At 32.7% G+C, this 27,899-nt stretch overlaps 1 protein-coding gene across 1 annotated transcript; it reads right to left on the bottom strand.

The window, feature by feature from the left end:
• Positions 1 to 1,055: 1,055 nt before the first annotated feature.
• On the bottom strand, positions 1,056 to 27,486 carry LOC123659095 (ejaculatory bulb-specific protein 3-like). Its single transcript, XM_045594359.1, has 5 exons — positions 27,355 to 27,486; positions 17,034 to 17,205; positions 15,274 to 15,392; positions 2,786 to 2,963; positions 1,056 to 1,743 (listed from the first exon to the last, which is right to left on the bottom strand). The coding sequence occupies exons 1-5, from the start codon at positions 27,358 to 27,360 to the stop codon at positions 1,604 to 1,606; spliced, it is 615 nt and encodes a 204-aa protein (XP_045450315.1). The 5' UTR covers positions 27,361 to 27,486; the 3' UTR covers positions 1,056 to 1,603.
• Between the last annotated feature and the right edge of the window lie 413 nt (positions 27,487 to 27,899).

The following is a 27,899-nucleotide window of genomic DNA, read 5'->3' as shown; positions in this document are numbered from 1 at the left end:
GACATTTTGACACGAGTAGTATTGACGTTATGCAAAACAAACTAGGCTCAACAGCAATAGCAATACGGTCCATTTTCATTCGATCGAACCTAAATTACGTTAAAGATAAACATTCATTCGGAAATCCCCCTGCCATAATTCGGACATTATTGGTGCTGCCTAAAATTAATTATGTGTTTTAGTTTGGTAGTATTGGTACCGTATGGTGGTATGTATTAGTCGGTAGACTTTTTATAGTAATAAAAATATGTATGTATTAACAATCTAAAAAGCAGCTAGAAGTAGCTAAATTTATTTTGGTGGCTAAAATGGATCGTTTTTTGGCTAAAATCGTTGAAAATCCGCTAGATCTAGCCACAAAATGGCTAAAACGGCAACACCGTTTGTGACCTCTCTTAAGCATCCTACATATATATGTTTGAGAAGTACCAGACCAGCATCTGTCGTAGAGCGACATCTAGTGAAACCATACTGTTCACTGTGAAAAATTCCATTAACTTTAAAATGGAAAAGAATTTGATTTAGAATTTTACTACAGAAAATTTAAAAAAACACCTCCCGTAATTTATGGACGCTCCCTTAGTAAATACCTAGAAAATATTTTGTCAATAAATTTTTCTAACTTGATGCTCATAAATGTTATGGGATGTAAATTGAATAAGAGAATCGTGGGAAAAAATTGATTTATGTATATATACGTATATTTAGAACATTTTAAACTATTTATTTGATCGATTTCTCTAAAAAAAAACTTAATTAAAAATAACTACACGCTAACACTGATTAACTCGACTGATATTTGGCAGTTTATGTTAGATTAGTCTAAGTGTAACCCTTTAAGAGCAAATACTAAACATTTTAAATTAAATTAATCTAATAACACATTTATACATAATATAGATTACCTACAAATACCTTCACTTTACCAAGTACACTATTTTTAAATCAGTATATTTACATTGTCAAAACTTCATTTTTAATCATAAGTACGTACTTAAAATTTATTAACATGGTAAATAGCCTTTTTTATACAATTTATAATGGAAACCACAACACTATTTGCATGCATTTACTGTAAGTATACCAAAATACATTGAATAAAACTGGATTACAGAAATTAGACTTCATTTGGTAGCACTACAATTATGTCATGAGGTCATATCAGTTCTATCAAGTGAATATAATGTATACATTGTTATACTCGTAAGTACTTACTTATAAACAGAATGTTAAACTTGATTACTATATTTTAATAAGGTCTTTTCGAGTTATGACTTTCGCTTGAGAAACTCGCAGCGTTGACGCTGATCGTTTGTTGAAGGGACACGCAATTCCAAAAAATGCTAATAGAATCGATATTAAAACTTTTATGCCTTCGTAATAGAGTCATGCCAGAGAAAAGGCTGACTTCCTTTTTGACTGCGATTTTAAAAAAGGAATATTTTATTTAAAAAAAAAAAAATATGCTGCTATATTTTTTTTTGTCACAATCTACCAACCATACCGACTATATATCGTCAAAACTTAACAAAAACAGTCATTTAAGTAGCGTGAATTTTATCCTGGGTTTTTTTTTTCTTAACTTATATTACGCATAGAAACTCTAACCAGAGTACTGTCGCACTATTTTCGCCCATTGTTGTGGAAAATTCCTTTGCACGTAAGATAAAGTACGTTGGATTTGTTTAGTTTCTTGTGGTGTGCATTGTGGGCAGGCTCCTCTCAGCACTAGTGGAGCGAGAGCTGAAAATATATATAAAAATATTTATAAATATCAAGTTGACTTTACAAGAATTCACGTATTATGTTTTCACAGTAGTCGAATACTAGTTATAAAATAAATACATTTCTAAAACAAACATTACTCGTATTATGTTTATGTATGTATGTGTATATGTGTTTTATATATTAAAATATTTATTTATACGTTATGTATATATGTTATGTATTAATTATTAATATTATTACGTAAGTCAATCATATCGTAGTTTATATCTACGTATAATGCCTCGTATTTTTATTATTAAAGTAGCTGTGCCAGCAATTTCGTCCGCGTGGAATTTAACAAAAAAACTTATTTTTGAGTTTGCAGAGATATTTATATTTAAGTAAATATTTTTATTAATAATTTTGTAAAATAAAAGTAGCCTAAGTTACGCCTTACTACATCAGCTATCTCTTAGTGAAACTCCTGTCAAAATCGGTCCAGCCGTTCCAGAGATTAGCTGGAACAAACAGACTGACAGACAGACAGACAAAAATTGTAAAAAATGTTATTTTGTTATATGTACCGTGTATACATCCATATGCATTTAGTAAAAAGCGGTTATTTTAATATTACAAAAAGACACCCCAATTTTATTTATTAGTATAGATGATGATTGCGAATAAAATTTAAATTACAAATACTTAAACTAACATATTTTTGTTAAGTAATTGATTGTAAATTTTGAAATATACATTGAGTCGTTATTTAACAATCGATGTTAACCAATCATTTAATTTAATTATTGACGCTTTTCCTACGCGACCTACTTTTCAAATTTAATAAAATATTTCAACAGCCTTCAAAACTGGCGACTGTCACAGCCCGAATACTGCACTTAAATGGTTCTAGCTTATGTTACCAACGTCTGTTATTTAATAAACGCTGTTAAGGCTCCGATCCATTTTTGTACATAATAATTGTTTTATCTCTATACAAAGATATGTCACGATGAGTATAAGTATTATGGTTAAAACAAAACAAATATCTCTTCTTAGAATAGAATGTTAGAAAGCATACTTTTCAAACGTTTTCCAATTGGATCACACGGTGCTTCTCCGAGAGCGCATTTGAGCTGTCTTTGTATGAAACGTTTGTCATTGAGGGCGTCCTCTAAAACTGTGTCTGACACTTCAGGTCTCGGAGTCTCCGCAGCATACACGGCTACCACAAAGCACAACACCAGAACATGGATAACCTGTGGAATAAAATAATTTTTCATGTAAATAATATTTCGATCTACTAACATGTTTGATTGCGTACCTCAGTTCGTCTATCTGCCACTGGCCTATATTTTGGCATCGTTATAAACAATTTACCTATGTCTATGCAAGTATATATTACTATGCTTACCTATAACAACAAATAATAATTTTAATTACTGAGAATAGAGAGAGCCTAAGTACACAGGAAACGTATAATAATATTATTGCTTACCAATTCTTATTATCTAATTTAAATATAAAAATACCTCAATGCTCAACGGCATCCACTAGAATTTATTTCTGTATTAGGGTTTTACAAATGCAATTTAACTGAGGTAGGGCACAGCAGGAATTCCCTGCTCAAAATATGGAGCAGCCCGACTGGGGAAGTACCTCGACCTTACAGAAGATCACAGCTAAATAATACTGTTTTCAAACAGTATTGTGTTCCTGTTGGTGAGTAAGGTGACCAGAGCTCCTGGGGGGAGGGGATTGGGGATTGCGTCGGCAACGCGCTTGCGATGCTTCTTTTGTTGCAGGAGTCTATAAGCTACGGTAATCGCTTACCATCAGGTGAGCCGTACGCTTGTTTGCCAACCTATTGATACAAAAAAATGCTCGCTGAATTCAAGCACAGTCGTACAGACTAAGACAAATACTATATGATCTATAAAAATATGCCATGAGCGAGTATTGAACCCGCGTCAGCCAACGCAACAGTCAATTGAGTGACCACTGCGTCCACATGTCTAGGTACATCATTAATTTTATACTATAAATTATTTTGTACTTACTTTGTTTATTATTTTTGTTACAAATTATAAAATTCTATCAATAGAAATGAAAATGGTTTGAGTCATCCGACTTTTCTTTTTAATTTATATTTTTAGACAGTGTGAGTGAAGATTTTGTGTTATAACATAATTAAAGACACTTTCAATAATTTTACAACTTATATAATGATTAAGTGCGGTCACGACATATTGTATATTTAATCCCGATTGCAAGTCATTCACGCGACTTTAACACTGACATCGTAATGGAACGTGCTTAGGAATTTAATTATTAGCCAATCTACCACAATCGGCGATGAAACAATACGATAGCTATCAGCTGACGGCCAGCCATTTTTACTTGTATCACTGAATAGTTTTTATTTGTATTTGCCTCGTAAAGCTAAATTTAAATTGTTTGTAGTGGTCCTGCTTTCTGTTCCGCGGGTTTTCCGCCTGAGTCTGGATGTAATATTTCTATTTATATATTTATATATGTATTATTTAAATGTATATTTATAAAAAAAAATTGCTATATCAGCAGGCTGTGACACCAGCATTAAGTCGCTTAACTAGCGAACAGACGATGAGTGTGAATTTTGTGTGTACTTATGAAATATGAATTTCGGCCCAACGTACTAAAATTAGAATGGAATAAGTGCGGCCTAATACTTTGATCTCTCTTCCGTATTCACCGATCATTGTTATGTCACAACGATTTTAGGTTTAAAAATGACAAATGTATATTGTTAAAACTGAAGAAATATTCAAGATTGATGTTTTTTAGGTCACTGGGCTGTCATTTCATTATTTTGGAAACCTTTTTGGGCCACAACATCTAAATAGCCTTATAGATCTTTGGGCATTACTAGCTTAAAATTTTACAATCAACCAACATAACTTAGTGTAAGGTTAAGAATAAACATTTTTTTCAATACGAGAAACAAGCGTACGGTCCGTCTTATGGTAAACGTATTATGAGCGCTTTGCCGACCCTACTCCCATACCTTCCCAGGAAATCTGGCCTACTCACCCCAGGAACACAACACTACTGGAGTCTGGAGAGCAATTATTTGGCTACCTACCAACAAAAGCTTTCAATAAAAGTGTAAAGAAACAACTTACTAAGTACCTACTTATATTAATCATTACTAATATATTTATTTATATAAATAAAATCAAGATATTTGGTTACTTCACTTCGCTGTTATATTTAAATAAACTCTAATTATAAACAATGCACTTCAACATACTTAACTACATTTTACATAATATATCGCCTTGCCTTGAACACTCGTTCACTGATGTAAAAGAATTTTGGCGTTACAATTTTGAATACGGTTGAAGGACAGATGTCTTTAAATAAACACGTGCTTTGTTAAAAATCAGCTTAACATATTACGTGTTTCAGAAGAGCGTTGTTTTTTAAATAGGAATAAGATAGATTCTACTGACAAAATGCTTTCCGTTTCTGTTGGATCGATTCCCGCATCGAATCTAGATTTAAATTGTAACGTAGGTAATTATTCGTTAAAAATTATATTATTTCAGTCGGCTCTTACCTATAACGGATAGGTATATAGTTATATACATAAATTTTTGTATAGAACTTGTATGAACTTTGTATGTATATACTCGTATTATGTATATGTATGTATGTGTATATGTGTTTTATATATTAAAATATTTATTTATACATATATTAAGTATGTTATGTTTATGTAAGTCTATCATATCGTAGTTTATATCTACGTATAATGCCTCGTATTTTTATTATTAAAGTAGCTGTGCCAGCAATTTCGTCCGCGTGGAATTTAACAAAAACTTATTTTTGAGTTTGCAGAGATATTTATATTTAAGTAGATATTTTTATTAATAATTTTGTAAAATAAAAGTAGCCTAAGTTACTCCTTATTATATCAGCTATCTGCCAGCGAAAGTCCCGTGAAAATCGGCTCAGCCGTTTCAGAGATTAGTCGGAACAAACTGACAAACAGACAAACAGATAGACAGATAGACAAAAATTGTAAAAAATGTTATTATGGTATATGTACCGTCTATACATCCATATGCATTTAGAAAAAGCGGTTATTTTATTACTACAAACAGACACTCCAATTTTATTTATTTGTATAGATATTGTATAATGTTTCTTCCTGTTCCTGCCGGCCTAGCATGCATACAACGAGATATCTCTTGACGAGAGAGAGAGATAATGTCTACATCGAGTAGGTATTTTCTCGATTACCCTAACATGCGCACTACGAGAGACAAAATTCTCTTCCGAAGACTTCGCCTTGTCGAGTAGAGAAACATTATCAACCATAATCACAACTGAATATCATTCTTATTTCTTATGTCGTAAAGTTGAATTTACAAGGTTATTGACCAATCGTGCCAAACCGGGATGAGCCAACGTTTGTATAATTTCAAACGAGTGACACATGTTTTATTTAACAATGTTCTCGGCCTTTTGGCTAAGATAAAAAGTGTATATCTAATTTAAAAAATCAAATATGGAAAATAAAACGTTGTAAGTAAATGAATTTAATTATATATGTAAAACAATATGCTCGTGTTGTGCTTTATATCTTGTCGCACATTAGATAATTGTAATTCTATCACGCATTGCTTTTTTTTTTTTTTTTTTAATTTTTAAAATTTTTGAATTTTTGAATTTTTTTTTTTTGATTATTGATTTTACTTTTATTCTATTTAATTTTATTTTTACTTATTGATTTTTTTAATATAATTTTGTTTTGTTTTTTATTCTGAATGTTGTCTTGTCTAGTTGTACTAACCCAATATGGACTTATACTTTGGTCTGAAATAAAGTATAATTATTATTATTATTTAGAATAAGAAGCAACAGGGCGCAAATACTTTTTTTGTGTCATTATATGGCACACTTCACTCGACTTTTCGCATTTCCCGCTCTTCGTATACCGAAATTATAAAATTATAATAGGGAAACGCCATGGTATACAAAAAATAGGCACCCGGTGTTATTTATTTTTTATTTATCGTCTTTCTCGTCGATAATATTGAAAACGAGAAGTTTCTCTTCCTAAAACGACAAAATTCGACAAAATTACGATGTCATGTTAGCTTCCGTAGAGATAAATATCACAGATCACTAAAATTTAATGATTATCTCTTCTATTGACGTAACGAGAAGAGTATCGCGTGCACGCATGTTAGCTACTGTAGACATAGAGAGATAATACGAGAAAAGGGGTAGACAAAATTTTGTCGTGGCGCGCATGCTAGGCCTGCGGTAAACCAACCTGGTAAGCCAAACCAAAAACCAGTACGGATCACTTCTTTGTAGCGTTTATAGTTTTTACCGATGTTGTTGTTACTTCGTTTTTATTAAGTTACAAGTATTTTTAAGTCTTTTAAAATAAAATGAAATATATAGCTGTGTCAGTACTTAATTACTTATTAGTGAAGTAAAATTTACGCTAATACCTGTAATGCATGATATTATCATTTTTACCATTTTAAGTTACGTATATAACAAACTATTTTTTTTTTCGATTGAACTTCAAACACTAGGCGTTCTTCGTGGTTTCATCACTTATTATAGTGTTTTTGCACATTACATAATATAATGTCATTTTAGAAAATATGTTTTATTACATTAATATAAAATTACATTTATAATGATTTCTTCTTCTAAATCATTTCGGATTATAGATATAAAAAGCAAGCTACCTCTATATAACTGTTTTATTTACTTATAAACTTTACGTTACTTATCAGGGCAAGCAGATGAGTACTTACTGACTTATGTAATTTTGACATTAATAAACAAGTTTTCTTACATAGTTTACGACCGAAAAGAATAGACCAACATGACATCTTTATAATAAACCCTTATAACAAACAATGTTTGTACGTATATCGAGGTAACATTTTATAGAAGTTTAATTAAATATTAGAAAAATTGTATTACTTTTAAAATTAAAGACAATATTTGGTATCGTAAAAAAAGATTGGAAATTTATGTAAGAATATTATTATATTACAATAATAGTAAGGCAAGCAAACATATAAAGTACACCAAACGTACAAACCTCATACAAAAACAAACGCATTATTACTGCATTTATACGCATTACACTTCAGTATATACCCTTTTATACGTCACTTATAGTGATGTAAAAAAGATATAGTTAATGTAATTGGGAAGAAGAGATTCCTTATAATTACAAGAGTTATAAGACTGCAATGCAGTGTTAATTTGCCCTTATTTTGGTCAAAGTCAAGTACGTCGCCACAACTGGTTATTGCGTAAAATATCGCAAGGATAAATCCCTATTTATTAAAAGCTCCTATGATTAACATAATTATACCAGTCATCGTGTTAGCTTATTACGTACTTTTCGACCGTTTCCTCAAGTGTATTATATAGTAATTTACAGCTACCACTTGTACCACATGTAATTTTATGATTTAAGAGAAAGGTAGTCTGAGGCAAGGTTCAAAATAGTACTAGGTATTGACTCATATAGCTTATAAATACATGTGTGCGTGTTATGCTGTGACTAAATATGCGAAATAACCATTTAAAAAAAATAACAATTAAAAATGTCTTAGAGTTAGACGCAGACAGACATGAATGTTAAGATACGCAAAAAAATTTAGGTTAGTTTAGTGGTACTGTGTGGCTACGGTACTAAAGAATATAGCCACCCCCTCTCTTCCCGTGGGTGTCGTAAGAGGCGACTAAGGGATAACACAGTTTCGCTACCACCTTGGAACTTAAAAAGCCGATCGGTGGCGGGATAACCATCCAACTGCTGGCTTTGAAATACACAGGCCGAAGACGGGCAGCAGCGTCTTCGGTGCGACAAAGCTAGCCCTGCGGTCACCAACCCGCCTGCCCAGCGTGGTGACTATGGGCAAAACACATGAGTTCACGTTATTTTTGGCGTAAATTTGTGGAGGCCTATGTCCAGCAGTGGACTGTATAGGCTGTAATGGTGTTTACCTATTAACCCTTAACTTGGCAAGTGTACTAGAGGGCACATTTAGTTAAGATATGAATTTCGGCGTGTGACCTATAGAGCACGGGTCTGTTTATAGAGAATACAAATATATATATTTAATATCAATGTGTCTTAATAAATTTATCGTCTAGCTCAATTCATAAACATTAATATGTCAACGTCATAGTTTTTGCAGGAGGTCATTTTTAAACATTACCCGCTAAAATGTCGAAGCGTCAAGATCGGATGTCGCGCCTAAAGTTAAATTAATTTGTATTTTTTTATTTAGTTGTTTAACTTGGTGTATATCACAAAAATTTAGTTGTTAACATATACTATATATATTTATTTTATTTGATCAATCGATTATATCTCTTTATTTGATCAACTTTCACCCGATTTTGTTAGATATTACGCTGTAAAGTAAACTGTACCCTGTAGGGTACACTGCGAACTTTTATGAAAAGAGATCTTGTGCCCTGCAGGGTACCTTGCCGAATAGGCTTACTTTATTTATGTGATCTATAAGGTCACTTATTTATTTTGTATTGATTATTTTTAATTATTTGCATTTTGATTTAGCGTATTATACACTCGCGTGCAACTGAATCGACTCAAGCCGTATATTGGTATATAAGTTTGATTTTTCGGAAAATGGCTTATCCGATTTTTGTAAAACTTTTTTTATTCGAAAGAAATATATTTTTTTTTTCATAAATATAGCCATTTTCAAATAAACAATGAAAAACTTTTTAAATAAATACGGTCAAACATGAGCGTTACAGAAATTACTCGTTGCGGTACCCATGAGTTGCGAGACTAAATCATGTATAAAAGCTCACGTGACCCATATTTCTTTTCAATCACTCGTCAGACGTTGACAGGTACATATCTCCTTAAGCTCCCAGTATTTAAATCGCGATCCAATGGACACTACCTCAGAAGCAACGGTCCAAGTTGTAGTTTTGTTGCAAGCGGGCCATCATCAAAGTCAAGTCGCTCGTAAACTTAACATGAGCCAATCAGCTGTTTCACGAGTATACAGAAGGTTTCAAGAGACTAGTGGCTTCGTTCGGAGACCACAAACCAATAGACACCGGAGCACATCTGAGACGGACGACCGCTTCATTGTCTTAACTTCGTTGAGAAATCGGTATCTCACGGGCGTTGATGTGCAACAGGAGCTCAGAAGGGTTCAAGAAGTGGCTGTCAGTCAGTGGCCAATTAGAAGACGGCTGAAGAAATCCAATTTAACTCCTAAACGGCCAGCCAGAGGCCCGAAACTGACCGCAGGTCACCGTTAAGCCCGACTTTAATTTGCTCGTGAACACCTCAATTGGACTATTGAGCAATGGAGCTCCAACCTGTTCATTGACGAGAGCAGAATGTGTCTCCATGGCAACGACAGAAGAGATCGAGTATACAGGCGTCCAGGGGAACGGTTCTCGCAATGCTGTTTCGTTGAAACAGTATCATATGGCGGTGGTTCAGTTATGATGTGGGCTGGAATATCATATGAAGGGAAGACCGAGCTTGTTTTCGTGCCTGGTGGTGGTCGGAGTGGTGGTCTAACAGCTCAAAAGTACGTGGAAAACATTCTCCTCGATCATGTTGTACCTTATGCAGGGTACATAGGAGAAGATTTTCTATTGATGCATGATAATGCTCGGTGTCATACAGCAAGTGTTACTCGCCAGTTTCTTCAAGAGGTGCAAATTGAGACGATGATGTGGCCAGCCCTCAGTCCTGATCTGAATTGCATTGAGCATTTATGGGATGAGCTGAAACGGAGGGTGCGAGCTAGAGATACGGCTCCATCAAGCATCGTCGAGCTCAAAACTACGCTAGAGGAAGAATGGAATACGATACCTCAAGATTTTATCAAAAAAGTGATAAAATCAATGAAAAATCGCATGCAAGCCATTATAAAAGCTAGGGGAGGCAATAAAAAGTATAGAAAATTTTAATTTTCTTTACTTCTATCAAAAATAATTTTTTTATTCATTTATGTTGTTGTTTTCATTTTCTTCATTTTTTATGCATTTCTGTCAAATTAAATTTTATCAATAAATACTCAACCGATTTTTCTTATTAAAATACATTTTTAAGAGAAAAGATTAGGCTTTCAAACAAAAAAAAAACAAGAAAATCGGATAAGCCATTTTCCTAAAAATCGATCTTTTATACCAATATACGGCTTGAGTCGATTCAGTTGCACGCGAGTGTAGATGCTATAATACCACAAAAAGACTCAAACACAGATTCTGACGTTTCTAATGATAATAGTATGAACAAAAGTATTGTTAATATGTACGATTTTATTTTTGTGTTACCCACACATTAGGAATTCTAAACATTTTTGAATATCATATCAAAAATTGACCGCTCCAGCGGGGTTCGAACCCGCGTCTCCGACTGACCGTGTCGGCGCTCTAGCCAATTAAGCTATGGAACGATGTACCCACTAGATCGCTGGAGCGGTCAATTTTTGATATGTAATTCAAAAATGTTTATAATTCCTAATGTGTGGGTAACACAAAAATAAAATCGTAGATATTGCACTTTTTTATAGGAAACTAGCTGTGCTTGCGACTTCGCGTGGAATTTAACAAAAAATTTATTGTTCAGTTCACAGTTATAAAATAAATAAATTTGTAAATTAAAAGTAGCTTACGTTACTCCTTATTACATATACGTTACGCGTCATACGTTTAGCGTTACTCCTTATTACATATTAAAAACAACTATTAACCTCGCCAACATGATAGAATTTAAATTATTTATAGCCAAAAAGGGATTGATGATGATGTTTTTGATATATCATAGATGGCGCTGCTTTAAAATTGTCTTGATACTACTTATATTCATTTAATTATGTTTATCGGCCTAAGTTACTTATGTTGCGTGATTTTTATAGTGTGACAACTTGTAGCATGCTTATTAACATAATAACAACAATATTCAAATATGCATCGTAAGATTACACGTTGTTACAGAATGCGTTGAAGAAATAAAGGTTCACTGCTCGTTCCCTGTAGGTGACAGCATGATAATATGTAGCCTATATGTTGACCCGACTTCTTAATAATATTCGTGCCAAATTTGAAGTAAATCCATGCAGTACTTTTTGAGTTTATCCCGGACATACATACAGACAAACAGACAAAAAATCAAAAACTATATTTTTGGCTTCGGTATCGATTGTAGATCACACCCCAAGTATTCTTTAAAAAAAATATTCAATATACAGTTTTGACTTTCCTACCATTTTATTATATGTATAGATATAGATCATGAAGTTACCGCATCAGCTTTAATTTTAACTGACTTCCAAAATAGGATGAGGCTCTCAATTTGTTTTTTTTTTTATTTAATAAAAAGACGTTGCGTATCATATGGTCCCATTAAAATTAATCTGAGATCCAACAAGTACTTTTTGAGTTATATCTAATAATGCGTATTTACTTGACTATTTTTTGTCGACCTACGTTGTATTATATTGAATAACTTTTCAGCGAGTTTTCCGGTTTTGATGATTCTTACTTTAATCAAAAGCTAATGCTTGTAATGTGACCTCATTTACATTTTATCAAGATCTGATTACTACTTTTTGAGTAATCTTTTGATGACGCGTTTTTACTTGTCTATTTTTCGTATCCCTACGTTTAATGTATTACTTGTCGATGTAATTGAAGAAATAATAACAATAGAATGTAAGTTAAATATTATCAACAAAATAATAAAAGTTGAAGTTGTATTGATGACGTCGTATAGTTTTACGATTGCGAGCAATAAAGAGACCGCCGAAGACAATACGCAATCAAATATTATTGACATAATTGTGTTTGCTCGCAAACGAAAAAAAAACCGACTTCAATTACATCGACAAGTAATACAACGTAGATCGACGAAAAAATAGTCAAGCAACTACGCGTTATCAAAGATTACTCAAAAAGTAGTTATCAGATCTCGATAAAATTTATATGTGACCACATGATAAACATCAGCTTTCGATTAAATTAAAAGTTATCAAAATAGGTACACCCAGTAAAAAGTTATTACGGATTTTCGAGAGTTTCCCTCGATTTCTCTGGAATCCCATCATCAGATCCTGGTTTCCTTATCACGGTACCAAACTAGGGATATTCCCTTTCCAACAAAAAAAGAATTATCAAAATCGGTACATTCAGTAGAAAGTTATGCGGTATAATACAACGTAGGTCGACGAAAAAAGCGTCAAGTAAAAACGCATTATTAGATATAGCTCGAAAAGTAGTTGTTAGATCTCAAATAAATTTAAATGGCACCAATTGACACACACTACCTTTCGATAAAAAAAAAAAAAAAAATTGTCGAAATCGGTCCACACGGTCAAAAGTTCTGATGTAACATACATAAAAAAAATACAGTCTAATTGAGAACCTCCTCCTTTTTAGAAGTCGGTTAAAAATTGACGGCTTTGACGGGTTTTGTTTAGAAACTACATAAAATATATTACAGGTCATCTCGTTCATTACATAAATTATAAGCTGCATCCTCGTTAATGGGGAAGATTTATGTAGATTATACAGATGTTTGCTGTGATCTTGGTGTTTGTGTTTCCAGTATTTCGTTGTGTTTAAGCACAACAAACAATACACAACAAATTACTTTCAAAATTGAATAACTTCCGAATAAGAGAACTATAAGTAAATTATTATTTTAAAAATGGTGGGGAAACCCCATATATCATGTATTCTGGACCAACCTTGTTCAAATATTGTTTGAGTCATGACACTTATGACAAGAGGCTTATAAAGATGACCATGTAATACTTTATGTGGAATTGAAAATAAGGATAATTTAGCGTTAAGTTCATAGTGATTAAAAAACGCAAGATTTACTTTGTCGTAATGATCGCCCTTCACCTAAATCGAGTTAACAAAAAAATTAAAACAATAATGGGCAAAACGAGTTATTTATCCAAAAAGCGAAAATATTGATTCACGCGTTTTCTTGGAAGTTCGAGTTCGTTGATGTCTACGGTATGTCAAGGAGGAAAATTTATTTATTACTTAAATGCATTAAACGCAATGAATACTGTAGAAATTCCTTGAGCTACAACTTTTACATATAGATAATTAATAATCGAAATAAAAAAATTATATGATAATTGTTCAAAAAGAATATAGATTGTTTAAGTGGTATTTATGAACAAATTAGAATGAAATAAATATATAAAGTATAATTATAGTAATATTAGTAAATTAATTCAAATATATTAAAGTCACAATAAACATCCTACGCTGTGCAACAAATAAACAAATACCTAACTTAGTAGATAAGTAAGAAATTGCGCCCTTCGTGAGTTCAATAATCTGTTTCCATCGAAAGCTCGTCGTGACCAGGAAAATCGGCAGTATTTAAAAATTTACAAGATAATATTCTTACCTGCATCCTTATTCGTTCTGATATAACTTGTTACACTTTTACTTTCCTCAAGTCCCAGGTGACCCGGATTTATAGAGTGATTTCTAAACAATTCGACGATTGGCGAATGAATGCAAACATGCGTTGCAGCGAGTGCGCGGTCGTAGAGAGAATGCTTCGAAGGCAATGTTGTAACCGCTTACTTAACTCGACCCCCTCTTGCTTGCCATTTTAGGTGTGTATAGTCTATTCAAAAATAATTTGTGCGAAAGGTTAACAAAGTTAAGATTAAAAGACGGTTGTGTATTAACACAAGTTAGGTTACATTTTTATTCCTTTGTCTTACTTATTATATTTCAGTTTAGAGAATAAGATTAATAGAAACCAACGACTAAGTTTATGGAGTACCCCATTCCTTTGCATAACATCTAAAGAAATGAACTATATATGTATAGGTACCTATATTACTTTGCGTTCGTTACGTGACGGTGATGACTAATAGCATAAAAACAGAAAAACCGGTACTGGCGTACAGTTCTTTATTATATAAATAAAATTCTAGATAAATAGACAACTTAAATTTAAACGCTGTTATTATTAACGTTATTCAGGTCAACAATACGAATGCACACCTATATTTATTGTTTCCGGAATGTATGTATTATCAGCGGGCTTATATAAATTAGCAAAACCGTGTTAAGTAAATTTTGATTTTAAATATTATTACTTATCTAGGACAAAATTAGGTCTTTGTTAATGGTCGCCGATATTTATTTATAAATTGGAACAATAATATCATTATAAATATTATCTTCTCCACTTTATATGATTTTCGATGAACTCATTTTATTAAATAACTATTTAGTATTTTACAGACAACTTTGCACTCATCGCCTGTGTTGAGTTCTTATAAGTATAAACAATTTTACATACTTAATAACTTTTTAATACATCATTAGTTGGTAGAAAATGGTATAGTCAAAAGTGACAATAATTTAAATATATTTTTGTTCTATAAAATATTAATATACTTATACCTACATTAGTAATTTAAACATTAGTTACAAGTAACAAAAGTTAATGATATAGTTTAGAATGATATATATTTATCAGCCATATTGACGAACGATCTTTGCCCACTCCCACGGATGGTTCCTTTGGACGTATGAAAGCGTGCGGCGGATCTGACGCGTCTCCTGAGCAGAACACTGAGGACAAGACCCGCGCAACACAAGCGGAGCTAATGCTGAAAACACAATCGCTATTAAGTTTTTTTTTTCAATTAAAATAAAGATTTGAAGAGTATCTTGTTTTAAATATTATTTTATTGAATTTCCGTTTACAAATTAAAGTAAAGAGACGGCATATATCAGTATATTCTACTTATTTATTTATACTTTTCTTATTTATCTTCGACATACCTCACTATTGTTAGGATTTTTAACCGACTTCAAAAAAGGAGGAGGATTTTCAATTCGACCGTATATATATATATACGGTATATATATATATATTATGTATGTTCGCGGATAACTTTGTCGTTTATGAACCGATTTTGATAATTCTTTTTTTGTTGGAAAGGAGATATCCCAAGGGTGGTGCGATGATAAGGAAACCAGGATCTGATGATAGCATCCCAGAGAAATCAAGGGGAACCTTCGAAAATCGTAGTAACGACTAGTGCGTTTGTCAATTTTTTAACCGACTTCCAAAAAAGGAGGAAGTTCTCAATTCGACTGTATTTTTTTTATGTATGCTACATTAGAACTTTTGACCGGGTGGACCGATTTCGACAAATTTTTTTTTAATCGAAAGGTGGTGTGTGTCAATTGGTCCCATTTAAATTTATTTGAGATCTAAGAACTACTTTTCGAGTTATATCTAATAATGCCTTTTTACTTGACGCTTTTTTTCGTCGATCTACGTTGTATTATACCGCATAACTTTCTACTGGATATACCGATTTTGATAATTCTTTTTTTGTTGGAAAGGGGATATTTCTAGTTTAGTACCATGATAAGGAAACCAGGATCTGATGATGGGATCACAGAGAAATCGAGGGAAATTCTCGAAAATCCGCAATAACTTTTTACTGGGTGTTTCGATTTTGATAATTTTTAATTTAATGAAAAGCTGATGTTCATAATGTGGTCACATTTAAATTTTATCGAGATCTGATAACTACTTTTGAGTAATCTTTGATAACGCGTAGTTACTTGACTATTTTTTCGTCGATCTACGTTGTATTACTTGTCGATGTAATTGAAGTCGGTTTTTTTTTCGTTTGTCTGCAAACACAATTATTCGTCTACTTACGTTGTATTACTTGTCGATGTTATTGAAGTCGATTTTTTTTTTGTTTGCTAGCAAACACAATTATAAATTCTTCTTTTTAATTGACATTTTACATTGTAAGAATTCTATTTATAGTTTACTACGTGCACGTTGTTTTGGAATTCTATTTTATATTTTGCTACGTGAAAAGTATTTTATATATTATTATTATTCTTTAATAAAAAGTAGGTGGATATATCGAAAATAATATTATTACTTCTTCTGTTAAATAGCTTATACGCTAAACCACCATCTGTCAAATAGCGTTAACGGTGACCGGTAAAATAATCCCATAGTCTACTTTTAAGCCTTCGATGGAACGCTTTTGCTTAAAAGAGACATATTTACATTCCTTTCGAAGTACCTACTTACAGTACTTACGATCTCAAGATTTTGGTTTTTTTAGCAGTGTAATCACTTAAGCTTGCTTAAAAGAGACATATTTACATTCCTTTCGAAGTACCTACTTACAGTACTTACGATCTCAAGATTTTGGTTTTTTTAGCAGTGTAATCACTTAAGCATATATAGTAATAAATAAAATCGTTCTTACTTCTTAGTCTAATGCCAACAGGATCGCACGGTCCCTCCCCGAGTGCACATTTAATGTGTCGTTGTATAGTTCCTCGATCAGCCAGAATCCTTTCTAACTGAATGTCAGTCATCTGAGGTGCAGCCATTGCCAAAATGGAGAGGAGTGACGTGAATGTGATCAAGAATATGCTCTGAAAGTAAAGCAAATCTGTTTATTCAATATGTCAGGGACATGTTTTTAAATCATTGTATTAAACCAGAGAAGCAGGTGTCAACGGTTTTGGGAAAAACACTTTACCAACATTCCACTTTCGATAACTAAAGGTATATCATCGCTCGAAGTTGCTGAATCGTTGCATAAACAAAATGTATGTAAAGGTGTTACGTTCAGACCCGTAGACGGTAATGAAATAATGAAGATATTTAAAACTCTAGATATAACTGTTAAAATACACAATTGTTGCCGTTATAGCACCCCTCGTAGCAATTATATTTAATGAATGAAATACATTGGTGAGTGGTGAGTTTCCTGATCTTATGAAACGTAGTAAAGTTATACCTTTATTTGTGTCCTATTTTTATTTGACCTGTCTAGAGTAAAATATTTGAAAAAGACATTCTCTTTCAAATTTTAAGTCATTTTATGGTAAATAAGCTTTTAGATAACAAACAATTCGATTTTACTAACAGACGCTCTACAACTGAAGCCAGTGTAGATAGAGCTTTTCATTTCAATAATCGATGCGTGGTAGGAGTCGAGGTATGCCTTCGGACTTCGGTGTATTCTGTGATTTGTCCAAGGCTGTTTTCATCATGACACATTATAAAAAGATTTCGGCTGCGTTTCAATCTCTGCCTTTACAGAAATTCAAAAATTCATTTTATTTTATTTTTATTTCATTGAGAGGTAAACGCATTAATATCACGCAGGGTTTCATAGCGGCACAAAGACATTCTTAATTTTATATACATCTTTGAAGTTATCAGTGTCTGTTCATTTGATGCCACAGAAATGACACTGTGGCAGACGGATTACACTTATTTATTTATTTATTTATTTACTCTTTATTGTACACCACAATATGCAAATACATAATAATAATAATACAGACAACTTAAGAATGTGTAGTACAAGAGGCGGTGTTATGGCTAGTTAGCCATTTCTTCCAGACAACCCGAAATAGGATTGAATACTATTTATTTGAGGATCGGGTAGGTGGTGCAGTTATATTGTAATAAACTTACATACAAATATGTACACATTAATACTTACAAGCAATACATATATATATATACATTTGATTAATATAATAAAATAAACTAATAAATATAACAACAGTATCTCATAGCAGTTACAATCAATTTCGCCATAAATTAAAAAAATAATAAAAATTAATAAATAAATAAATTTAATTGGAATCGCTCTTAGTATTAAGGTAATGTATTTTAAATAATCTTTTGAACGATGGGAGTGATTTGGCTTCTTTGATACATAATGGTAAATTATTCCATAGTTTAATTGCCCGAATGGTGAAAGACTGACTGAAAAATGTTGTTTTATGAACAGGCATTTTTAACATTAGTCTCCTCGAAGATCTTAGGGAAGAAGGGTCCCCGAGAAATTCGAACTTATCTTTTAAATAAGACCCACTGTTAAAGTTATTTATGGATTTTCAAACCGCACAATTTTAAAAATGTTTTTAATATATTTGGCTTGGGTATGATTATCTGAAAAACTATGATTCATGACTGCGGGCTGACGTGTGGTGAATTACAAAATGGGTTCGTGGTTAAAAGCCATTGACTTCAGCCGTTAACACGTTTTCTCCGAAATGACGCACTTACTATTGAGCAAATATTTAATTCCTCATAAACAAATTATTTAATGAAAAGTTAAGAACGCAACGGCAGTTAAGAATATAGCCACCCCCTCTCTTCCCGTAGGTGTCGTAAAAAGTGACTAAGGATAACACAGTTCCACTACCACCTTGGAACTTAAAAAGCCGACCGATGGCGAGATAGCCATTCAACTGCTGGTTTTGAAATACACAGGCCAAAGACGGGCAGCAGCATCTCCGGTGCGACAAAGCAAGCCCTGCGGTCACCAACCCGCCTGCCCAGCGTAGACACTATTGTCAAAACACATGAGTTCGCGCCATAATGCCTGGCACGAATTCGGCGAAGCCTATGGCCAGCAGTGGATTGCAATAGGCTGAAGTGATTATTGTAAGTAAATTTTTTAATAGTGTTTGCATTTCTGTATCTGTATAATTAGTTTACATTTGCCAATTTGTTTATGTAAAGTTTACATTTTAATATCAATATAATAAGTCTGTAGTCCGTGGTACCATAATACAAAAACAACAAGAAAGTATGTATATTTTTTACATACTAAATTTCGAGATAATTTGTACCTTTACCATTTTGTCGAAATTCGACCATAATTAATTTAAATTATAAGTTTGAACATTAAACAAAATAGTATATATATATGCGTATATGTCAAATAACTGGTAGTGTGTGTAATGTTTTTTTTTTATTGATTTAATGTATTTTTATGCATTATTAAAAAAAATAGCATTCTGCACTCTTTCTTTAAATAAACTACTATCTGACCCCGCAAACTTTGTTTTGCCACAAATTTTATTAGCCCCCTTAATCTCTACGATTTTATTTTTGTGTTACCCACACATTAGGAATTCTAAACATTTTATGATATCATATCAAAAATTGACCGCTCCAGCTTAGATCGAACCCGCGTCTCCGATCGACCGTGTCGGCGCTCTAGCCAATTAAGCTATGGAACGATGTACCCGCTAGATCGAAATTTTTGATATGATGATTTTTATATTCGCCTTAAGCGAACCGTGGCGCCGTCTATAGTGAGCTCTTTACAGAGAGAGAGAGAGAGCTTTAATTGGCTAGAGCGCCGACACGGTCAGTCGGAGACGCGGGTTCGATCCCCGCTGGAGCGGTCAATTTTTGATATGATATCCAAAAATGTTTAGAACCCCCTTAATCCCCCCCTCCTTATACATATATAAGATTAGTAAAAGATTTTTCACTGAATTTTTTGTTCAATGACAATAAAATATAGCCCATGTCACTACTGAATAGTGTAGCTTTCTATTAGTGGAAGAATTTTCATGATTTTCAGTATTTGCAAAGATAACCCCCTAAAAACAAACAAAGTTAGAAACTTTACATCGTTACAATATTAGTATAGATAGGTAAGTGTGCGAAATTTCATACTCTCCCGTCTGCGTAATTTTCGTAAAAAGGGGTAGGTACAAAGTTTTTGCTTCACGTAGTAATATAATAGGAATAACATAAATGATTGTTGCAGTTGTACAAACGAACAACGAAATTGTGTAATTTTTAACCGACTTCAAAAAAGGAGGAGGTTCTCAATTCGACTGTAATTTTTTTATGTATGTTACATCAGAACTTTTGACCGGGTGGACCGATTTCGACAAATTTTTATTTAATCGGAAGGTGGTGTGTGTCAATTGGTCCCATTTAAATCTATTTGAGATCTAACAACTACTTTTCGAGTTATATCTAATAATGCGTTTTTACTTGACGCGTTTTTCGCCGACCTACGTTGTATTATACCGCAACAATTTTTTACTGGGTGTACCTATTTTGATAATTTTTAATTTAATCGAAAGCTGATGTTTATCATGTGGTCACATATAAATTTTATCGAGATCTGATAACTACTTTTTAAGAAATCTTTGATAACGCGTAGTTACTTGACTATTTTTTCGTCGATCTACGTTGTATTACTCGTCGATGTAATTGAAGTAGGTTTTTTTTTCGTTTGCGAGCCAACACAATTGTTTAAGAAAAACAGCGCTTTTAAAATTGTACTTAATTGGAAAATATTCGTAACTTTAAATTTTTTTTATCGACTAACAGAGATACAAATGGAATGAAAATCTGTTCTATTATTCAACAAAATTATATTCCACATATTACGATATTTTTTTAAAATGGTTTCAAAGTAGAGGTTATTGAAAAGTAAGACTTCAAAGTATACATTGCGACCGTTTACCCAGGGAGGAGACTGATGAAAAGGTTAATAATTTTATACACAATATATTATATCAAAATTGTTTCTCATTATTTTACTACAACAAGGGTTGCTCTACAAAATTTCTATAATAGAAATTATATTATTGCATCCAATGCTGAGATTAACTTTGTCAAAATATTTTAATTCCGCGGATTGTTACCAATTTTTGTGAAATGGCTCTTAAATTAGCTGTGCCCGCGACTTCGTCTATGTGGAATTTGACAAAAAAGGAATTTTTCAGTTCGCAGAGTTATATAATAAATAAATTTCTAAAATAAAAGTATCCTAAGTTACTCCATATAACATCAGCTAACTGCCAGTGAAAGTCCCGTCAAAATCGATCCAGCCGTTTCAGAGATGTTTTTTTTGTGTAAGTGATATATCCACAGGCTTATAATGTGTTTTTTTTATTCCAAATTTTCATTTTTTTTTTTTGAAACATGCATCAGTACTTCACTGCAACTTTAGAAAACTTAAGAACTAGCCTTACAATCTCTAAAAATCGACGCGAGTCCACTGACCATGTGACCATGACTGCCGTTTCAGAGATTAGCCGTAACAAACAGACAGACAGACAGACAAAAATTGTAAAAAATGTTATTTTAGTAAATGTACCGTGTATACACATACATATGCATTTAGTAAAAAGCAGTTATTTTAATATTAAAAACAGACACTTTCATCTTCTATAATCTATAATCTATCTATAATCTATAATATATATAAAAGCGAAAGGTCACTCACTCATCACGAAATCTCTGAAACTATAACACCTACAAACTTGAAATTTGGCAGGTAGGTTCCTTATAAGACGTAGGCATCCGCTAAGAACGGATTTTACGAAACTCGACTCCTAAGGGGGTAAAACGGGGGTTGGAAGTTTGTATGAAAGTCCTATGTTTTTGAAGTAAGAGACTTGAAATTTAAAATGTAAGCTCTATAGATGGTGAAAAGGTGTCCAAATAATGTATCTTTAGAAATTAACTCCCTTTTGGGGTTAAAACGGGGGATGGTAGGCTGACTCACTCATCGCGAAATCTCCGAAACTATAATAGCTACAAACTTAAAATTTGGCAGGAAGGCTCCTTATAGAGCGTAGACATCCGCTAAGAATGGGTTTTACGAAATTCGACCCCTGAGGGGGTAAAAAGGGGGTTGGAAGTTTGTATGAAAGTCCTATGTTTTTGAAGTAAGAGACTTGAAATTTAAAATGTGCGCTCTTTAGATAGTGAAAAGGTGTTCAAATAATGTATCTTTAGAAGTCAACTCCTTTTTGGGGTTAAAACGGGGAATGGTAGGTTGACTCCCCCATTACGAAATCTCCGAAACTATAACAGCTAAAAACTTGAAATTTGGCAAGTAGGTTCCTTATAGAGCGTAAACATCCGCTAAGAGCTGATTTTATGAAACTCGACCCTTAAAGGGATAAAACGAGGGTTGGAAGTTTGTATGAAAGTCCTATGTTTTTGAAGTAAGAGACTTGAAATTTAAAATGTATGCTCTATAGATAGTAGAAAGGTGACCAAATATTGTATCTTTAGAAAGCAACTCTCTTTTGGAGTTAAAACGGGGGATGGTAGGTTGACACACTCATCACGAAACCTCCGAAACTATAATAGCTACAAACTTGAAATTTGGCAGGTAGGTTCCTTATGGGGCGTAAACTCCGCTAAGAACTGATTTTACGAAAACCGACTCCTAAGGCGATAAAACGGCGGTCGGAAGTTTGTATGAAAGTCTTATGTTTTTGAAGTAAGAGACTTGAAATTCAAAATATATGTTCTATAGATGGTGAGCAGGTATCCAAATAATGCATCGTAATATATACATATAAAAGAGAAAGGTCACTGACTCACTCATCACGGGAACTCAAAAACCGCTGGATGGTCTATCCATCCAGGTTGGACAAAGATAAAATTTGGCGGGGAGGTAGATTATAGTTAGCAGACGTCCTCTAAGAACGGATTTTACGATATTCCACCGTTGATAGTTTGTATGAAACATATACAGCCTGAAAATAAAACTAAACGTGTGGTGTATAGAGAGGTTTTATAAAAAAAGCTATTAAATTATACTAAATTGTGCCTTTTAAAAAGTTACTCAGTTTGATAAGCATTTCAAGTGACTGAAATAAAAACATAATTTGCGTTAAACATCTTAATAGTAATACATATCTTCATAACCACGAGGACGTAATCGCGGGCAACAGTTAGTGTATTATAAACAAAGTCCCCAAAAGTGTATGTGATCGATTCGCTCAAAATTTACTGAACGGATTTTTATGCGGTTTCACCATTGTAGGTTTACGGAACGGCTAAGCCGATTTTGATGAGAGTTTCACTGGAAGTTTGCCGGCAAAACTTTGTGACACACTAATTTCAACGCGGGCGAAGCCGCGGGCACAGCTAGTTTTATATATATTTGTATAGATTAAATATGTAAACAATTTGTTTAACGTTGTATAAATGTTGATTTTTTTCCTCCATAATATGTGCACAGTTGCACACTTCTAACTGCTGCTACTATATCATGTCCTGTGCCAAAAGGCTATCTGGAAGAAATCATCCTTTAGTGATAAGATTGCCTTTGTAACATATTGTATCGTATCTCTCTTTATATGTGTCTGTATTTCGGTGTACATTTAGAATAAATAAAGAAATATTATTTCGCATTATAAATACGTTATTTTTGGATAGTTTCAGTACGGATATTAGTTTTTAGAAATTTGCGGAGCTCCGTAACATCTTAAAAAGTCTTAAATTTTTAAATATATACAACAAAAATTGAACCTTTAAACTAAATGTTGTAGGTAAAAGCTCTAAAGTTTAGGTAAGTCTGCTTTACTAGGCAGTCTGAGAAATGCTGACCTGAAGTGCCGATGTAATTATTACGAGCCCGTGGATGTTGTACAATAAATAAATAAAAAAATTAACAAAATTTTGTGATTTCTTTAATTATATAGGTATATCATAAGAGTTCTGTAAATACTTAATTTTAACCGACTTCCAAAAAAGGAGGTTCTCAATTCGATTTTATTGTTTTTTTTAATGTATGCTACCTCAGAACTTTTGACTGGGCGGACCGATTTCGATGATTTTTTTTAATCGAAAAGTATTGCGTTTCATGTAAATTTAATTGAGATCTGACAAGCGCTATTCGACCCACGTTGTACCGTATAACTTCTCACTGGACGTACCGATTTTGATGATTTTTTTTTTAATCGAAAACTGGTGCTTATCTTGTGATCCTATTTAAATTTGATCTAGATCTAATGATTGTTTTTTGAGCAATGTTTCATAACGCGTATTTACTTGACTATCTTTTCGTCTACCTACGTTGTAGTTATTAATAAACTTGTCGACGAAATCGAAGTCAGTTTTTTTACGTTTGTGAGCAAGCACACTTATACAACTAAAACTTTGTTTACGAGTACCCCGCAACTAAGGTGTATTCGTCGTTGTTTTAAATGTCAACAACGCACATGCTACCATATTAAAAATTAATTAAAATTAGGTAATCATGTATCGCTACCTATTTATTGCGTGTAGAATTAAGATTCGATGTAGCTATTTTTCTAAACTCAGTATGGGTGATTTTTTTTTTGTTTCTGTACAATTAAACATTACATACCTACGTCAAAAGAGAAATAATATCAAATCCAATAGTTTTTGGATAAAAAGCATATTATAATTATTATTACTATGTTTTATTTACATAAGTTTATTTTAAACTAGCTGTGCCCGCGGCTTCGCCCGCGTTGAAATCAGTGTGTCACAAAGTTTTCCCGGCAAACTTCCAGTGAAACTCTCATCAAAATCGGTTTAGCCGTTACGTAAACCCTCTTCTTAAACCGCATGAAAATCCGTTCAGTAGATTTTGAGGGAATCTATCACATACACTTTTGGATACTTTGTTTTATAATACACTAATTGTTGCCCGCGACTACATCCGCGTGGTTATAAAGATATGCATTACTATTAAGATGTTTAACGCAAATTATTGTTTTATTTCAGTTACTTGAAATGCTTATCACACTGAATAACTTTTTAAAAGGCACAATTTAGTATAATATAATAGTTGTTTTTATAAAACCTCTCTATACACCACATTCTTAGTTTTATTTTCAGGCAGCAGTTTAAATAACCTATCAGGCGAACTTATATGTTTCATACAAACTATCAACCCCAATTAAGCCCCTTAGCGGTGGAATATCGCAAAATCCTTTCTTAGCGGACGTCTACTAACTATAATCTACCTCTCTGCCAAATTTCATCTTTGTCCATCCTGGATGGATGAACCCTCCAGCAGTTTTTGAGTTCTCGTGATGAGTGAGTCAGTGACCTTTCTCTTTTATATATATAGATTACGATGCATTATTTGGACACCATCTCATCATCTATAGAGCACACATTTTATATTTCAAGTCTCTTACTTCAAAAATATAGAACTTTCATACAAACTTCCAACCCCCGTTTTACCCCTTTAAGGGTTGAATTTCATAAAACCAGTTCTTAGCAGATGTCTACACCCCATAAGGAAACTACCTGCCAAATTTCAAGTTTGTATCTGTTATAGTTTCGGAGATTTCGTGATCAGTGAGTCAACCTACGATCCCCCGTTTTAACCCCAAAAAGGGGTTGATTTCTAAATATTCATTATTTGGTCACCTTTTCACCATCTATAGAGCTTACATTTTAAATTTTAAGTCTCTTACTTCAAAAACATAGGACTTTCATACAAACTTCCAACCCCCGTTTCACCCCCTTAGGGGTCGAGTTTCGTAAAATCCGTTCTTAGCGGATGCCTACGTCTTATAAGGAGCCTACCTGCCAAATTTCAAGTTTGTAGGTGTTATAGTTTCGGAGATTTCGTGATGAATGAGTGACCTTTCGCTTTTATATATATTATTATTATTATAGATAATGTGTATTGTTTCTAAAAGTGACCGTGACGTTTGATTACCCGAATGAAATACCTACCTAATTATGAATTTTATAATGTTAAAAATCAGGAGGTATATTTAATACTTGATTATCTATACATATAATAAAATGGTAAGAAAGTCAAAACTGTACATTGACAATTTCTTTAAAAGAATAGGAGTTTTATTTACAATCGATACCGAAGCCAAAAATATAGTTTCTAGAATTTTTGTCTGTTTGTCTGTATGTATATCCGGGATAAACTCAAAAAGTACTGCATGGATTTACTTCGAATTTGGCACGAATATTATTAAGAAGTCGGGTCAACATACAGGCTACATATTATCACGCTATCGCCTACAGGGAACGAGCAGTGAACCTTTATTTCTTCAACGCATTCTGTAACAACGTGTGTAATCTAACGACGCATATTTGAATGTTGTTGTTATTATGTTAATAACTATGTCATAAGCTAGCTTCACACTATAAATAAAAACATTCTGTAGTATATTTAGTATCAGCATTGCACCCGTGCGAAGCCGGGGCGGGAGCTAGTCACAATATAATCAGTCATTAGCAAAATCCCAAAGATATTATTATAGACTCTTGATAATAATTACAAATTTATTTATTTTTGATAACGCTGTAAATTAAAATTTAAAATTTTACTAGCTGACCTGGCGAACTTCGTATCACCTTATTTTTTTCTGAAATATAATAATAACATAATATATCAAAATAAAATATAGCCTATCTTTTAAGTTGGATCAAACTGCACACGGTGTGCAAATTTGACTAAAATCGGTTAAGTAGTTTAGGAGTCCATTGAGGACAAACATTGTGACACGAGATTTATATATATTAAGATTAAAAGAAAACTGCTTATGTTTGGTTCGAATAAAACATTATATTATTTTGAAAAATATTAAAATGTAACGTTAAAATATAAAATAAATTATTTTATAACATTACTTTTAAATTAAAATAAGATATAATCTGTCATTATAATAGAAGTTTGAATAAGGGATATATAAATTTGTCAAATCAATACTCATAACAGTCAACAGAGACACGATACACTAAACTTATCAAATTAAAATGAATTGAAAGAACGTTATAAAATGGTAATAATATATATATATATATATACCTTCATATATACTAATCTATTTTCTTTTATGTAGTTACTACTAAAATAAATTATTGAAGTACGACAAATGAACGAAGACAATGTTATTAATTCATTAAACACATCCCGGAATCCCTTGTCTCGTGTGCCATTTACAGCTAAGATCTCATATACAACAAAGGAAAAAAAAAATAAAAATTGAAATACATACCTTCATTGTCGTAGCTTCAATAAACTTCTAAGATCCTTTCTAATTGGTAGAAGTGGGAATATAATATTTTGATAACTTTATTTCATACGGTGACCAGCATTTAGGCCACGTACGGGCGACGCTTAGGAACAGACTGCCCGTAATCGTCGTATTAACTAATCAGGACGCCTTCCCCCTATTTTAGGTGATTAGGTGTCAATGCGTTACGATAACTCGTTAACACGAAGTTTGAGCGGGTTCCTATTATTAATAAATATGTTGTTTAGTTAATATGTTGTTTTTAATAAGTAACTTCGTCTTGATACAAATCGGGAAATGTAAAATAAATGGGGACCTAACGAATTCGTATGTATAATAGTGAGAAGATAATATAGTATACACATACTATATAAATTTAATCATACTAGATAAATATTTCTAAAAAAAAATAGAAGGAAGTTATAGTAGTTTAGTATAGCTTCTTGTTGTATTAGGTACGGGTCCCACAGATTGCAAGGTATTACTAATTGCGTTTTAAAATTACATTATGGAAGTAATACCTGCAA

Source organism: Melitaea cinxia, chromosome 13 (genome assembly GCF_905220565.1).
Source record: "Melitaea cinxia chromosome 13, ilMelCinx1.1, whole genome shotgun sequence".
Classification (NCBI taxonomy): Eukaryota; Metazoa; Arthropoda; class Insecta; order Lepidoptera; family Nymphalidae; genus Melitaea; species Melitaea cinxia.
This window is presented reverse-complemented; position numbering and strand designations above follow the sequence as displayed.